The sequence below is a fragment of the Rhamphochromis longiceps genome, linkage group LG15 (assembly GCF_057381845.1).
Source record: "Rhamphochromis longiceps isolate RC_006_pf linkage group LG15, R_longiceps_female_GT1.1, whole genome shotgun sequence".
NCBI classification, from domain to species: Eukaryota; Metazoa; Chordata; class Actinopteri; order Cichliformes; family Cichlidae; genus Rhamphochromis; species Rhamphochromis longiceps.
Window position 1 is genome coordinate 14,783,921 of NC_140571.1, and position 16,289 is coordinate 14,800,209.

The 16,289-nt window shown below is 40.7% G+C and overlaps 1 protein-coding gene across 1 annotated transcript in view; it reads left to right on the forward strand.

The window, feature by feature from the left end:
* ezrb (ezrin b) overlaps positions 1-16,289 on the forward strand; it is a 30,122-nt gene that overhangs the window by 5,090 nt on the left and 8,743 nt on the right. The window contains exons 3-8 of the mRNA XM_085383326.1: positions 2,135-2,218; positions 7,699-7,794; positions 9,584-9,858; positions 10,773-10,856; positions 10,964-11,110; positions 16,038-16,134. Coding sequence (XP_085239452.1) covers positions 2,135-2,218; positions 7,699-7,794; positions 9,584-9,858; positions 10,773-10,856; positions 10,964-11,110; positions 16,038-16,134 — 783 coding nt within the window. The remainder of the gene's footprint in view (positions 1-2,134; positions 2,219-7,698; positions 7,795-9,583; positions 9,859-10,772; positions 10,857-10,963; positions 11,111-16,037; positions 16,135-16,289) is intronic.

Sequence of the window (16,289 nt, forward strand, 5' to 3'; positions counted from 1 at the left end):
TTGCCATAGAGCTCGGATTGCTTGTTAATGTTTCATAGCTACCACCGCGGTGCATCTTCCTCTAGGAGTGATTTGCATAACCTGTGCTGTTACAGTGGGTTTAGGAAATAGAGCTTCTGTTACTAAAATCTTGAAGTCCGGTATTAATATGAGGCTGGGGTATAAATGGTTAATATGAACTGCTGGACTTTCCTCTGACTAAAGTTGCTCTTTGTGGAACTCTGGGTCCTTGCCTGGTGTATTTTTAGCATATGTGTCATGTTTTCTTTACCGCTGTGAATGGCCTCAGTTTATTGTGAGTTACCGTTGGAGAACTTAGTTTGAGATCAGATATCACTCACTCACCGGTTTCCACTGGCTTGTCTCCTACACATATTCATATATTCCATTCTCTTCTGGTTAGGGTGTGTGTGTGTTTTTCCTTCTAGATGCTCCATCTGTAACTGTTACATCTGTAACTGTATTTGTAACACCTCAAACTGTAAGCGCTAGAGAACAGTAATTTAAAAAGAAGAAACCTAAAAAATAATACTTAATAGAGCCGTTTCTGAGCGATTCTGGTGAAGTTTTTGTGGTAGGTAATCCTTCTCCTCTGGGATGTAGATGGTGATATTGGAGGCTACTGGGGCACTGCAACTGAAAGGAGAGCTTTGTTTTGCTGTGTAAAGTAAATGCAGTGCTTCCCCTCCTTCTCCAACTTCCAAGCTGTGACTTGAAGCGGGTAGGGGTTGCTTAATTGGGCGAATGACTCAAAACCTTTCAAATTGTACGCACATGTGCCATTAGAGGGTTGAGCTCAGTGCTCCATTGTTTTTATTTTGTTGGTAAAGCAGAGTTTGCTTTGTTGCTGCTGGGTTTTAATGTCATGTGAGTTTACTGGCTAACCTGACTTGACAGGAGCAGCAGACTGGGGCAGTAAATGGGGCATTTTGAATATCCACTGACTTGACTGCTGTGCTCTTACAATATCCTGAAGGGCACAGCGGTGAGGTGCTTTTCCATGCACTGCTGTGATTGGATTTGCCTTCCCTGGAGGATTTGCGTGTAACAGTTAGTTGATCAGTCCGCAAAGCTTCATGGGAATCAGCGGCCCTCTGAGTCACCACATTCATCGCTGCTCCGGCCCAGATATCCCTTTTCCAGTGGGCGTCATTCAGTTTGTTCACCGCTGAGGCTCAGTGTAGTTCACAATGGACTGGAGATGAAAGATGTCACTGGAGGCCTTTCTCTCTCCTCACTCTGTGTCCACTAACCTCTTTGTATCGTTTTCACTGGGCATTAATAAGCTCAGTCAATACCCTGAGTATCTGTGCCTTTTCATAACCCCCCCAAATACCAGAGACGGTTGACATTATAGCCACAGAAAAGAGGTTCAGTATGTGGGTTACCTCAAAGCAGCCACTGTAAATATTTGTGCATTGTTGCATGGTGTTTGTGTAAATTTCATATCATGCTTACTGATTACTAACCAAACCGACAATACAGAATACCGTTTCTCTCCATTATGAGACACACTTGACGTCAGTTTTCATTAGGCACGGCAGTCATATTGTTTGAAATGATTCTGCACGTTAATCACCGGGGTGGATGGCTGTGAGTGGACATTAACTTCTGGGCCTGTAGAGCAGGTTTCAGTACGATGGACCTCCTCTTTTTGTAAGCACAGGTCACTGTGATCAGTCATTAACCAGAGAAGTGAAAGACTCTGAAGTTTTGAATAGGACTGAGTGAATGGAGTTCCTTCAGTTGAACCATCCAGAATAACATACATTGTGCCATTATTAGCTTGGGAAACTGGTGTAAGCTGTGCTTATGATATCTAATCTTACTTTCATGAGTTGGACTCGTCACTGCATATTTTAATCAATAACACCTCCAGTTTTGCAGCACAGTTCCCTTCAATCAGCTGGTCTGTCTCTGAGAAAGCAGAGCCCCTTCTGTTTACTCTGCAAATACACCCCCCTTACCAAACACACACTGACACACACATAAACACACACATTGCAGCTATGTTCTGCAGCAGTTTAGTATGATTTACCTTGGTGTTTTTTTTGTTTGGTTTTTTTTTACCTATAAGCACCCCTCTGTGTCTCTGGGTCAGCATTTGTACTTTTTTTCTCATGTTTTTCTGCAGGTCAATGTTCGCGTCACCACCATGGACGCTGAGCTGGAATTTGCCATCCAGCCCAGCACCACCGGCAAGCAGCTGTTTGACCAGGTAAAGTGCATATCACCTCTGTACTTGACTGTGGCATCAGTGTTGGCCTTTTAAAAATTTTTAAAGACTTTGGAAACAATATTATGTGGAAAAGTTAACAATTTGGGATTTATTTTGATATAAAGTCTTTGAATCTTTTAGCCAAAGTGGTGAATATAGTTTGGCACAAAATTAGGAATCATGCTGAGAAAGGATAGTGGATATACTGGGCAAAGATGCTAAGTAAGGAGCTGCTTGGCAGGAAGAAAGAGGAGCACTGCAGAGGAGGTTTATGTATGTACTGAAGGAGGACACGTAGAGTTGTGACAGAAGAGGATATAAGGGTTAGAGTGGGATGGAGGAAAATTATCTGACACAAATTATGACACAGGTAAGTACAAGTGACCGTGGCAATCTGTTAGTAACCACCTTTTCCCCCCAGTGATTGAAGGTTGCCAGGGGTCACTGACTGGTCTCTAAGACTGTGTGACTGAAGACTAAGTGCTTGCATACTGAGTGTCAAAATCTCACTGTTCCCATTCTTCCTCCTGAGGCCTCATGTCCCTTACCCAAATAAATAAAAGAATTTGTCAAATCAAGTTTCCTTTCCAGAAAGAATTGCATTTAGATTAATTTTCAAACTGCTGTGACCTGTATTATTGCACCAGTAAACTGGGCTGTTGTGACTTTCCAGTCATTACTTCTGGGCCTGAAAAGCTGTCCAGCACAGACCAGATTGCAGGATCTTTTTCCTTAAAGACTCCTTTTCAGCATCAGGGACTGTTATTAAAAGTTTCCGGTGATGAAGAACAACAGCTGAATGTAACGCTTAAGATGAAGCAAACATGAAACTTGATGAATATGTCAATCAACTTGATGGTTTATGGCTTAAAGTGGTGAATGAAGTCTGTGTGGGTGGTTACACAGTGTCAGTGCAGAGTGAAAGGTGTGGTCACAGTGAAGTAAACATTTACCTGTTGTGACTGTAGCTGTCTAGTGAACGGTGGTCTTCACTGACTGTAAATTATTACTGATTGCTTCATTCTTCTGCAAAGCCTTACAGCTTAATTGTGCTGGCATTTAACCTCAGATTTATGTTTCTGTAGTCTTCCATCAGGGGCGAGTTGAGTGTTGATGTAAGTCAGTTTGATATTTTTACCCACTACGGTGAATGACATTACGTAATCATAGCATCTGGCTTTGTTTCTTGTTGCTATTACTGGTCACCTGCCTTACTAAAGAAGACCATTTTAATTTTCACTTTCCTGTTGCTTATGACGCCATTGTGAAACTCTGTAGCAAAGATCCAAATGTAGATAACGAGTCATTAGTATGAGCTCCTCTGTGGCTTTTACGACAGCACCGGGGGAGGGAAGGCATTGTTTTAGCCACTTCCTGTTTAACTTGTTTTTCAATAGCAAAGTAAAGCCGACTGTGGATTGATTTTTTTTTTTTTTTTAGTCAAAGACATTTGAATGCAGTCATGTTAAGTGTAGTATTGACCTAAAAAATCACAACAAAAACTTCCAGATTCAAAAATGGTCATGTTTGATGTCTCGTGTAAAGTGGTGTATGAATTACTTGCATGTAACTGATCAGTTCATAACAAATTTTCAAATAGCAGAGGCATCGTCACTAGTTTTGTAGAAGTAAAGATGAACTAAAGACCCTGATGTTGACCTCTCTTTATTCGCCTACTTGTTACAATGGCTGTAAGTAGGGTGTGCCACAGATAATCATTCTCTCTCTGTGAGTGCCAGAGACAGTTCACAATGCTCTATTTTTATCATCAATACAATTTGCTACTCCAAGCATGGGAAATTATCTCCAAAGCTTTGAGCAACCGTTCACTGTGCCTCCAGGTTTAAATGTGTGACAGTAACTTTGGAAATTCCTTGGCCCTGAAGTCTGTTTGTGCCTGATTTAAAAAAAAAAAAATATATTTTTTGAAAGCCTTGAAAGCAGTCGGCAACAGAAAACAGAAGTACCCTCATAGAGTTCAGCAGCTTCGGAAATGCTGAGTAACAACAGTGAGCTCATTCCCAGTGCAAATGTGAGGCCTGGCGTGGCCCGTGTGGTCAGCGCTGATCATAGCCTTCGTCCTTGTCATGCTGCTGTTAAGGAGAAACGCCTGCCACTCCCCTACACACCCTCATACGGTTTCACTTCCATGTGACTTCTGCTTCTTTTCGTTTTGCCTTAAGCCACAGTTAGGAAAATCACTGCCACTGCATTTTACAGTAGTAGCAGTGGTTAGTTAAATCTGGCCACGTTCGGCCTCCAGATACTTTCTCCTGCGTCGGTGTGGTTTCGACAGATTTTCAGCTTCAGCTCTGTAGAACTGGTTTGGATCAGTTAAAAGCTGGAGGGGCAATTGCTGTGAAGCAGCTGAAATCATGGCAACGTTTTTAAACAGTTCAGCAATGTGTTGAACCGAATCCAAGTCCAAGAAATATGTCTGACAGGTGGCAGCAGAACAATGTGGCACCCAAGCTCATACGTCAAAGATTCATACAAAAACATTGCTGAGTTCCTTGTCAAGAGAGGTAACATGTTCCAATGTGGGATGTTTGTGGTTGTGTTATGGTAGAGCTATTCTTAGTTATTAAAATGAGCAACTCTGGATTTTCAACACTCCCTTGGTCATAGTCATTGTCATTTGCCTCGAACCGGCAATCCCACCTCAGGGCACACTCCACCTTTGTCGTGGTCGGTCCTTGTTTGGGGGGGGAAACCTCTCCCTTCCCCGCCTCAGTCACTGGAAGACTCTGGATCAGTCTGCCTGGGGGATCCAGTGAGTAATGCTTTTTCAGGCCAGTGGCATTCCTGCCTTTTACCACAAGGCCTGAGCTCCCATAAACCAGTAGGAGAGACTTTCACTCAATGTCTGATGGCTTTTAGCGTTAACCTGACTGCTAAATATTTCACAGGTGTTTTCCCCCTCTTTTCTTAATCATTGCCAGAAAAATGCAGAGCTGTCCTGGTTGCCTCTTTGGCCTCTTTGGTTTTATGTATGAAAATTAACTTATTCATACTGGGTAATGTCATCAAGAATTTTTTAGTAAAACCATCCACAGGCTAGCCAAAAGGCATTCAATTCAGCACTGGAAAAAGGCTCATATGTAAGGTAATAGTCATTAATTTAAAAGTCTGAAACATTTTGTCATTTTTGCTACGGACAGAAACATTAGGAGACATTACAGCCTCATAACTAAAGCTGGGATTCTGGGATTCAGTGTTAGCCCCATACTGCGGATCACCTGCTTTACGATGCTTCATTTCAGTGTAACTTAAAGATATAAACTTGACAAAGTGCTAACAGAGAGCTTCCTGGGTAAAAATTCAGTTATGTGAATATCCTGTCTGGCAGGTAGGACGTAACACATTCTCTGAAAGAAAATGAGAAATTCTCATTCTGGATGAGAATCAGGCTGATCATTAGCAAAATAAAGAGTTTTCAGTTAGTGCTGCCTAACTAGTAGCAAATATATAAGCAGATTTCATAAGACTTTAGTGCTAGCAAGGTGAGGACAGACAATTCCTTAAACCACACAGAGTATTTGCAGTACTGAGAACTAGGGAAAGTGTCTTGTTTTCTGCAGTGCACTGCACGTGAGGAAGGCCTCTTGTTTGGGTGTGCCTGCCTTAAACCTGCATTCTCTCTAGTGGCCCACAGGGGGCGACTCCACTGGTTTCAAAAAGTAGTCCAGCTACATTAAAGTCTATGAAAAGCTACCCTTTAACTCAGTTGACGATTAACTTCAGTAAACACTTTCCTTGTGAGTTTGTGGTCTCAGTTGTTAGTTTCAGTAAATATAATCCAATGTTTGTTTTTGTGAATGATGATCCCATCGGAGTCAAATAGTGCAGTAAAGCAGGGTGTGCTTTAGGGTGGGCCACTGTTGTGATAAGCATGTAGTGTCTTTGGTTTGTTTGTCAGATTGACTCCACCAATACCAAGACAGTGATAGTTAAAACGCTGAGAGACTTCAATACAGGACTTCAGTAATGTAATGTTACAGTGATGATGAAGCTTATTATCTCATAATCGAGTCTAAGCCATTGCTAAAACTTAAACAAATAGTCAAGGGATTCAGTCTATTAATTCATTTTCTACCACCTTAACCCTATAGTTTTAACAGTAAGGTATTGTGACCATATAGGATTTTGTTTAATATTAAAAATGTAATCAAAAGGCTTAAATTGAATTTCCAAAAACCTTGAAGCTAAGTTTCTAACTGGAATGTTTTACTCGGAGGGAATAAGTGGTACACTTGGGTTTCAGAGCTCTTGACGAATATTGAGGTAAACTAGCAGCAACCCATTAAAGTCGAGGCAACCTGCCAAATCACCCTGCTGCGAAGTCAGTCCACTAAAACCGTGTCCCCGGGTTCAGATTTAATCCACCTCTAATGAACTGTATTTTTTTCAAAATCCTTTGTCAGCAGGTGTCCGTAACTTGTACAGCATATTTTGGAAGCTAGTTAATTTTTTTAGGCGAACCACAATGTTGTTGGTAAGCTTATACGGATTACTTCAATGGCAAAGTGGTATCAGGGATTTCTTCAACTGAATGTGAAACAGAAGCACATTTAGGTATATGTGTCGCTGTTCCTTCTGGTATCTCTCCCTCTCAGTCTGTGGACCCCAAATCTAAAAGCACCATGAAAGGACCGATTGTTTTCTCAAGCCTTATGAGTTTCACTACAGGTGAGATGCAGGCTGAAGTGCTCTTGCTCTCTTATTCCAGGCTCTCGTCTTGTTGCTGCTGCACTAAATACAATCCATCTAAAGGTCTAAAACAAAGCCAGTCTTCTTTCATTCAGGGACTTGTTGATATCTATCAAGAAGAGAAAAACATTGTGGATTTAGCTAAGTGTTGCATTTAATCAAAAGAGTCTTGTTTTGCTGCAAAAATGATATTTTCCAGTTATTGTTGTGGCGATTTACTTATTGTCTTAACTGTGTTTTTTGGGATTTAAAAGAAAATGTTCCTCAGGGATCCTCAGAGACCAGTAAGAATACAGTGAATGGTTTTACAGTGGTTCATGCCCAGGATCTTATGTGGCCAGAGGGATCAAACATGTAGCATTTAAGAGCGTACCTTTGTTTGTCCTGGCAGTGTCTAACTGCATTAACTAAAGCCTGAGAATGTGTAATACTATGAGGGCTGTCCACAAGATTACTGTGGTACCTGAGTATGTCATCTTAAGGATAGATTGTATAGACTTTGCCAAAGGTTGAAAATCCTTCAAAGGCCTTTTCACAACTCGTCATTGTGAGAGGAGAAAAATTACAAGTTAGTGTGATTATGTGGAAAATTACAAGGCATGAAGGCCACGATCTTTGTATTTTTCTGAAAATGAAAAACTTTGTGTCACATCCAGATAATAAAAATGTTATTAAGCTACAAAAAGATTTCTGTTGTAGTGCGTTAGGCGATAAAAGGAATAGCTGTTGTAGCTCTGCTAAATCTGAGTGCTTTCTGTTTCTCTGTGCAGGTGGTAAAAACCATTGGCTTGCGTGAAATTTGGTACTTCGGGCTTCAGTATGTGGACGGCAAAGGTTACCACACTTGGCTAAAACTGGACAAAAAGGTAAAACCCAGCTTTAAAATATGTTTTTGTGAGTGTGTGTGTGTGTGTGTGTGTGTGTATTGATACTTAATTGTGAATGATTATTATTATTGATAATGCCAAACCTGTGTCTTATTTATACTTTGATGGGCACTTTCCTTTTCATTACATGGTACCTGATTCCTGCATACTGTGCGTGTATGTCATGTCTGCTTGGCTCCTTTCACACCCTTCCCTTTTGATTAGTATGGAGTAATAGAGAAAGAATGCATTGTTCTGAGGGGGCGATGTATTCAAAGGTCTCTTGTTTGCCTTTCATTCAGTCAGTAGCTGCTATATTGCTATATTCGTAATATGACATGGCACCTGGTTTCTGTGTGCTGCGGTGGCTAAGGAGGGTGGAAGGGGTGGAGGGGGTCAGGGCTACATGTTATCAGCTGGAGGTGGATTATTTGACAAAGAGTATGAACTCTTTGTGAACCATAGCTGCCTCTGTTATGTTCTTCTCTTTCCCTGAGTAAACACACTTTACCTGGCCTCGGCTCAGTGTTGATCTGCATTATCAAACGGACAAAAACAGTCTTGTGAAAAGCACACATTTGCCTGATAAACAAAAGATCCCTGGTTCGATTCTGGGAGGGGACCCAGATCCTTTTTGGGGTTGCGTCAAGAGGGCATTAGGTTTTTAAAATAAAAATAAATCTGCCAGATCAAATGTAAAGCTTGTGAATAAGGGAGCAGCCTAAAGAAAATCAGCCAGGTGATAAAGTCATATGTCCATAGTCCACATGTTCAACTCTGCAGCTGATCCTGTCCTAATAATCTGATCTGACGATAATTGATTCCAAATTTGAACCACTAGTTGGGTGCTACTTCTGAATCTCAAACTGAAGCAGGGAGGGAGGCACCACGTTTTTACATGAAAGAAAAATGTGTGGGATAATTTTTGAAATGTACACCAGCCTCTTTTTCGGCTCCCATGAGGAGGGTTAAGCTCAGATTTTTAAAATAATGTTGAGTATACCGATCTTGTTTATCTCTAATAGCTTTGAAAAGAAAGGTTATGAGTAATACCTTTCTGAATGAAACAAATGCCAGAAACGATGCTAATCTGTCCTGTCAATTTATAATTTTTTTTCGAAGAGAGAGGGAAAGAGAGAGAGAGAAAGAGAGAGTTATACTTGCCTCAGTCAGCAGCAGCAAACTGTACACTGTCTGCTGACAGTGCAGCTCATCAGCACAATGCAATGATCAAACTGGAATATTCCTGGTCCCATTCTCTTCATCAAGACTGCCTGGTTCCTGTTTTGAAATGAGAGGAAGAGGTGTATTGTGTAAAAACACACTGTAGCTGGGAGTTAATAAAGTTTATTTCGACTAAATGAAAGGGCAGATCCCCCTTTTTAGGTCATTACAGCGCAATGGGTTTCATACGGTTTAAAGTGTGGATCAAATCCATTATTTATACCACCGATTGTGATTGTTTTGTAGCCAATAATAGTAAATTTGTTAGAGAAACTGTTTTTAAAACATGCTTTTATAGCGTCATGATTCACAGGATGATTCTTGCTACAGAAAGTCTTGATTTACACTCTGACAGTTCTGGCATTTATACAGTCCAGTTTTACAATTTGAAACTGAAGTCACAGCTTGACAATCATTTTGAAAAGTTGAATGAAAATGAAAACCCGTCCATAAAATTACTTGGAATACTTTGAGATAGCAGTTGCTTTGATAAGATATCAGCCTCTTATCTAACCAACTTATCAAGGCAGTAAGTGAGTATGTTTATTGTATAATTTCTCTCCAGGTGTCATCTCAGGATGTGAAGAAGGAGAACCCCCTGCAGTTCAAGTTTCGTGGCAAGTTCTTCCCTGAGGACGTTTCTGAGGAGCTGATCCAGGAGATCACCCAGAAGCTCTTCTTTCTGCAGGTGAAGGAGAGCATCCTGAGCGACGAGGTCTACTGCCCACCAGAGACAGCCGTGCTGCTGGCCTCCTACTCTGTTCAGGCCAAGTTTGGAGACTACGATAAGGATGTCCACCGGCCTGGGTACCTAGTGTCTGAGCGCCTACTGCCACACAGGTGAGATGTGAGCTCAGAGCCACTAATTGAGACTTGCAGACTTGGCTTATTAATCTAAATCAGTTGTTTGTCCTTTTTTGCTTTTAATGGGGAAAATTTCTTTGAAAAAAGGAAGTAGCATGCTTAAAATCAGCAGCACTGGTTGAACCAGCTCCAAAGAAATAAGATAAGATAAGATAACCTTTATTAGTCCCACACGTGGGAAATTTGTTTTGTCACAGCAGGAAGTGGACAGTGCAAAAGTTATGAGGCAAAAATTAGAATACAAATTCATAGTGTCTCCACCCAAAGAAACAAAAGAGGAGATGGATTTTATTGAGGAAACATTGTTTCTAATTAACAATGAGTTAAGAGCAAATTATGCTTGTAATCTGTTTAGATTGGCTCTTGTTCCACCCTCACCTAGATATATGCAGTTACTCTTCATATATATATTTTACCACTCTTAGTAACCAGGAACAGGATTTTAAATGTGAGTGGGTATGTCAGGGATTGGCACTTTAAATGTCTGGGCGTAATGCTTTATGTGTCTGTCCCAAAGGTGTAGAGATTGTTGCAAAACTAAACAACAAAGTGCTGCCTTGTACTGATCTAAGCAAGAAATTTGAAATTCTTCTAGAAATCTACAACAACAAAAAAACCACGCCTGCAGCTCTAAGCCCCTCCAACCACACAGACATGAACATATATGCATTAGGATGGAGCGTGAAGTCTAAAGTAACTCAACAGCATTTTGTGCTTTTTACTATATCTTTGATGCAGGATAAGAGAACAAAATTCCCAGATCAGCCAGAGGGTTGCCACGTTATGCTATCCCATAGCATAAAGTTCCACTTTATACCACAGAAACTGCATGAAAATAGCATATTTCTACATTAATCCCATACATTTTTTTTCTCTGTTTCTGTCTACAGAGTCATGGAACAGCACAAGTTATCCAAAGATCAGTGGGAGGAGAGGATCCAGGTGTGGCACGAGGAGCACCACGGGATGCTGAAGTGAGTTACTGTTTTTCTGCAGTTCTGTTAAGAATTATTTTTGTGTAATCCTGCATTACTAAAAGGAATTGTGGTTTTCATGTCCTGATCTTTGCCTGTTCTTGCAGGGAGGATGCTATGCTGGAGTACCTGAAGATCGCCCAGGACCTTGAAATGTACGGAGTCAACTACTTCGACATCAAGAATAAGAAGGGAACAGAGCTGCGTCTGGGAGTGGACGCCTTGGGACTCAATATTTATGAGAAGGATGACAAGTAAGCTCCTTCAAGTACACGGCCTCTGTGTTGGTGTCTCTTCTTGTTGTTGGAGTAGCTGTGGCCCTGGGGTGGCTGTGGCTCAGGAGGTAGACCAGGCCATCTACTAATCAGATTGAACCATCACCAGCAATCTGTGGTGTGAGTGTTAGGTGTAGAAAAAGGGCTTGAGACATGCTGTATAAAGCGCTTTAAGTGCTCAAGTACAGTTGAAAAGTGGTGCATAAGAACCAGTCCATTTACCATTTGCACAACTAAACTGGCTGAGCCAGGTTCATGTCTGTGCTTAATCACTGTTCCTGTTCTACAGCAGGCAGTATGACAAGAATAACAATGAAGACACAGGAGATACAGATAGTTAGAAATTAAAAAAAAAAGTTTACTTTGAGTCAAAAGTCTGCTGTGCAGGTCAAATAATAGGTTCTTATTTGGAGTTCTTCTGGGTTTTGGACCACAAATTGGCACATAATGTGGTTTCATGACTTTAGTACTTATTTTTTGACTGCCTTGAGTGACTGTGACCTAATCTCTTTTAGAGATAAAGGTTATCAGTTGTTTGTAGAGGTTCACTTCATGCTCTACATAATTCTGAATGGGAAAAAAAATCTCCTGACCCATTTTTGGGCCATTTAAACATGCAGATGATATACAAAAGCTGCAGACATTTTGCCTCGCCTTTCATTCCATCTGATTCAGTTCTCGTTCTCACCTTTGGTAACACTGAGATAAACTTGCTTAACCAGGCTAAAGTGTACAGTCAATCTCTACCCATTTTTTCTGTTAAAAACAAACAAATAAAACAAAGTAAATGTTTGTATTTTTTCTATCCTTTGATCAGTTTGTGGTGCTGTGCTTGAAGGCAGACCTACTTTTTGAGAGATCCAACACACACCGGTGATTGGGTGTTTCCACATTGCTTTCTGGCATTGCTTGTGATTTTCCACTTTGTTTGTAGGCCAAGACACTTTGGGAGATAATCACCGTCTGGTTTGGTGAAATGACTTCTGAGATCCCCTGTGGCCTCCTGTGTGTGGTTACTGGAGTGAAGTACACTGTGTTAAAGGGGCACGCCATCCCAGATGACTTGCATTTCAGTCACTGACCCCGTGCTTGGAAAAGCTGCCAGCTTTGGCTTCGATTGTCACTCTTCACGTATTAAGTTTGTCCACTTTCCTGCCATGCAGTGCGGTCTGCTATGTCTGTGGAACAAATGAGCACAGCACAATGGTGACATTTTAAAGAGAAAGCTTGGCATCTCAGCTCCCTCATCAGGCCTCTAACTGAACATTTACAAGCTTGGTTTATTGTCCTCTCAAATCTAAATGATTTAATTACCCTTACTGCCATTGTGTTTGAGTCATTCCTGCACTTCATTTCACTTTAAGTCTAATTTAACAGCTTGAGGTATGAAACCTCCAAGAAGAGAGCAAATATATTGTTAGGAATCAGACCAGGTCTCGTGTGAGTGTCTCTTTGTGCGCTCGCTGGGATCAGCATAAAAATGCCTCTCCTCCATGGTGCCCTCTGCTGTAACCATGGCTACGCCGACTGGTTTTTCAAGCTGTGCAGCACTTAAGAATGCGAAGCAAACCTACAACACTCTCTCTCCAATGAGGGCAGCCGGCCCACAATGCAACAGTGCAGCCAAGGTTTCACCCAGGCTGGAGCTGGATTAACTCCTTCTGCTCCCGCTGCTGTAGCTCATTTTTAAAGGGCAGTTTTTGCTTTTTTTCAGCCAAAGCTTTGTCTTTAGCAGGCAAGTGCAGCCTCACACACTAAATTCACTTTTTAGCATTTAGGAGTTAAACGGGTGTAATAAATAGATTCTTAATTGGCCTTAACTGTGTAGCACTAAATAGTCCAAGCTTGAATGACACACTGGACCTGAAACAGTTATTCATATATATTTTTTATATCAATACAAGTTACTTTAATAAATTTTTTTGTTATAGAGCCTGACCAATATTGGGATTTTCGGTAGATTACTGATGCATATTTTAAAAGAGTAAAGATGCCGGCTGATAATTTTTGCCTTTTTGTTCGTTGAGTAGCTGTTAATGCCACATATTACCACACGGTTGTTTCTTAATTAGTCACTCATTTAAGCTTTAGTTTAGACTTCTTTGTCAGTCGGTGAAAGTGATGATTTGTGACTCCTGTCCATCATCGTTGCAATCCCCAGGCCTAAAAACTGGTAACCAGTTGGGCCTAAGCATAATGAGATGGTTCTTAAATTAATTGGTGGCACATTCAGATGTAAGTTAGTTCTGCTAGCTACTAAAGTCAGCAAATAATAAATGATATTATCAGCAGAATGAGTCTGGTGTCTCAAGGAGAATTGTGTCTGTTTGTGGAGGCATTTTACTACATAGAGTGAATGATTTTGGGTATGCAACCTGTACAGATGCACTTGTGTGCAGGGGATTCTGATGTAGGTTGGAATTTTAACTTTGCATAAGCAGACAGGGGGACCATGAAGAGGAAATATTGTTAATTAAAAAAAAAGCTCCAAAAAGCAGCATGAAAGACATAAACAGCAGCTGCAGTGGACAGTTTTCATTGTTTTTAACAGCCATCATCTGTTTTCTGCTACTTGGCCGGCTCGTGGGGACAGCAGTCCACTCAGAGACGCCCAGTCATCTCTTTTCCTGGCCACCTCCTTCAGCTCTTCCATGGGGACACCAAGGTGTTTCCAAGCCAACTTAGAGACACAAACTCTTGATTGTGTCCTGGGTCTGCCACAGTGACTCCTTCCAGTAGGACATGCCGGAAACATTGCACCCAGGAGAGGTCTTTGTCAAATGCCTGAACCACTTCCTTTAGTGGCTCTACTCAGAGTCCCTATTGAATGACTGATCTCCTCTCCTTATCTCTGACACTGAGTACAGACTCCCTTTGAGGGAAGGTCCTTTTTGCCAGTTCTATCTCCAATATCATTCTTTTGGTCACTGCGTCCAGCTTGTAAATCTATAGCTTTGCCTTCTCTCCGATACAGTATCCCTGTCACCAAGATGCCACACCAGTCTGCCTTTCAGTTCCATTCTGATCCGGAGTGGGCATGCACTCTTTTCCAGCTGAGAATCAGTCTTGGAGGTGCAAAGTCTTTCGCAATGAGAGCTCAGCAAAAGGACACATAACAGCAGAAACTCAAACAAGAGTAGCCCACAGACCAGTTATTCCACACATTTTCTTGACACTGCCCCCTGGTGCCAGTAAACAGCTACAACATAGCTTTTTGTAGGACCAGTGTACAGCTTGAAGCAAAGACGGCTGCACCCATGCAGCTCTGTCTCAGAGTATCCCGAGTATGCAGCATTACTCTCTGTTATCTCTTCAGCTTTGTGCAGCTATCATTATCTGACCTTTTACTGTCAATTTACAACAAATTTTCATTTACAGACTGCAGCAGTACTTGAAGCTGGAGCACACCTTTTATTACTCATATATTTAGTTTTTGGAGCCATTGCAATCAAATGCTAATATTTCTTACACATGAATTCTTATACATTAGTGAATTAGTTAAAAGAGAGACTTGGTAGTAAAATCCATTTATTCATGGTTTCTCCTTTTCAAAGCAAAAATCGAAACAAGTTTTGAGCAAAGAGTTCTGTGCTACCAAAATGAGTTGATAAAGCACACCTCCGTAGACCACAGAAGTGTGATAGAAATACGCAGCAGATAACTTCCACATTGTTTTCTCAATTCCACAGGCATGTGTCAGGGTCAGCTGGAGCGAAATTCCAGTTCAGGGAGTATAGTTTCATAGTTTCATAGTTTCGTTGGCAGGTGTGCGGCTGCTTTTTCAGATCATCACATTATGGGCCTCTCCATTGTGTCGAAAGACAGGCATTTGTTCCGTTTTTTTTTCTGGCACTACAAGTAGCCTGCCACACCCCAGATTCATCCCTCCTACTTCGTTACTGAAATCCATGCTAAGAGGATTATTCTGACTCAGAATGAATGAAATGAGATCCAAATGAGATTGTTCAGTGTATTTCTATAGCTTTATGATATGTAAACTGTCTGTATTCTTATAATAAATGGGGCTAGAATTGAGAGTCACAAATGTACTCCAAGCTGCCTTCAGTTTGGTTGTTTAGTCCAAAATAAAATAATGTGACATAAAAAGTGAGTTTTTTACATTTGAAAAACTATAAGTAGAGATTTTAGCATAAATTCGAGAAAAGTGAAACGATGACTTGCTTCTCAGTTGCTGATTACTTGTCTATTAATCTACTAACCGCTGGAGCTGAAGTATTAATAACAACTGATAAGAATGCACATTATTCCAAGGAAAGTGCTGGAAACATTACTTAAATTGTATTAAAATAAATTTTATTGGAGTAATCACTCAAGCTACTTAAAAAGTCTAATTTTATTAAGATCTTTGTCATTGTAGGTCAGTATTTTGAGCTTGGAACAGAATGAAAGAGACACTTGTCTAAGGATGAAAGTGCTAAACCTTTCAATGCCGTGTAAACCAGCAATAAAACCTCAGGACGAGACCTGAAACCAGTATGAAGACAATAAAAACTGGGTGTGATGTAGTATTTTATTTCGTCATCATGCTCTGTGCAAGTCCATTTTTTTTAAAGAGGCGGAGGTGTAAATACTGATGTTTTTTTTAGGCCATCTAGATAACAAAACAGTTCATACAAGAGAAGACCAAGAGCAATCAGTTTTTTACAGTGTGAAAAAAGAAAGCTGTGGTTAATTATGTACAACATTTTTGGTGGAAAAATGCACTCGTACTTAGCAGACAATTCAGGTTTTTCTGTTTAAAACACTGTATTGGCACCATTATCTATCTCAGTGGAAACATGCAGGAAGGTCACACTATATCAGAAAATGATTATTATTATGTCCCAGTGGACATCCACATTATCCCATATATTTCACATTTATTTTCTTGTGCTTTCTCCTTCAGACTGACCCCTAAGATTGGCTTCCCCTGGAGTGAAATCAGAAACATTTCTTTCAATGATAAGAAATTCATCATCAAGCCTATTGACAAGAAATCTCCGGTGAGAAATCTCATCTAAGCAATCACATACAAACACACACCTCTTCTTTCAAAGGTCCTATTTTTCTATGTAATTTCCCTTACTTAAAGCATTCTTTGTCTTTAATATCAGGCTTTTCAGGGCGTATTGGGTTACAGTGTGTTTCTGTATTTAAG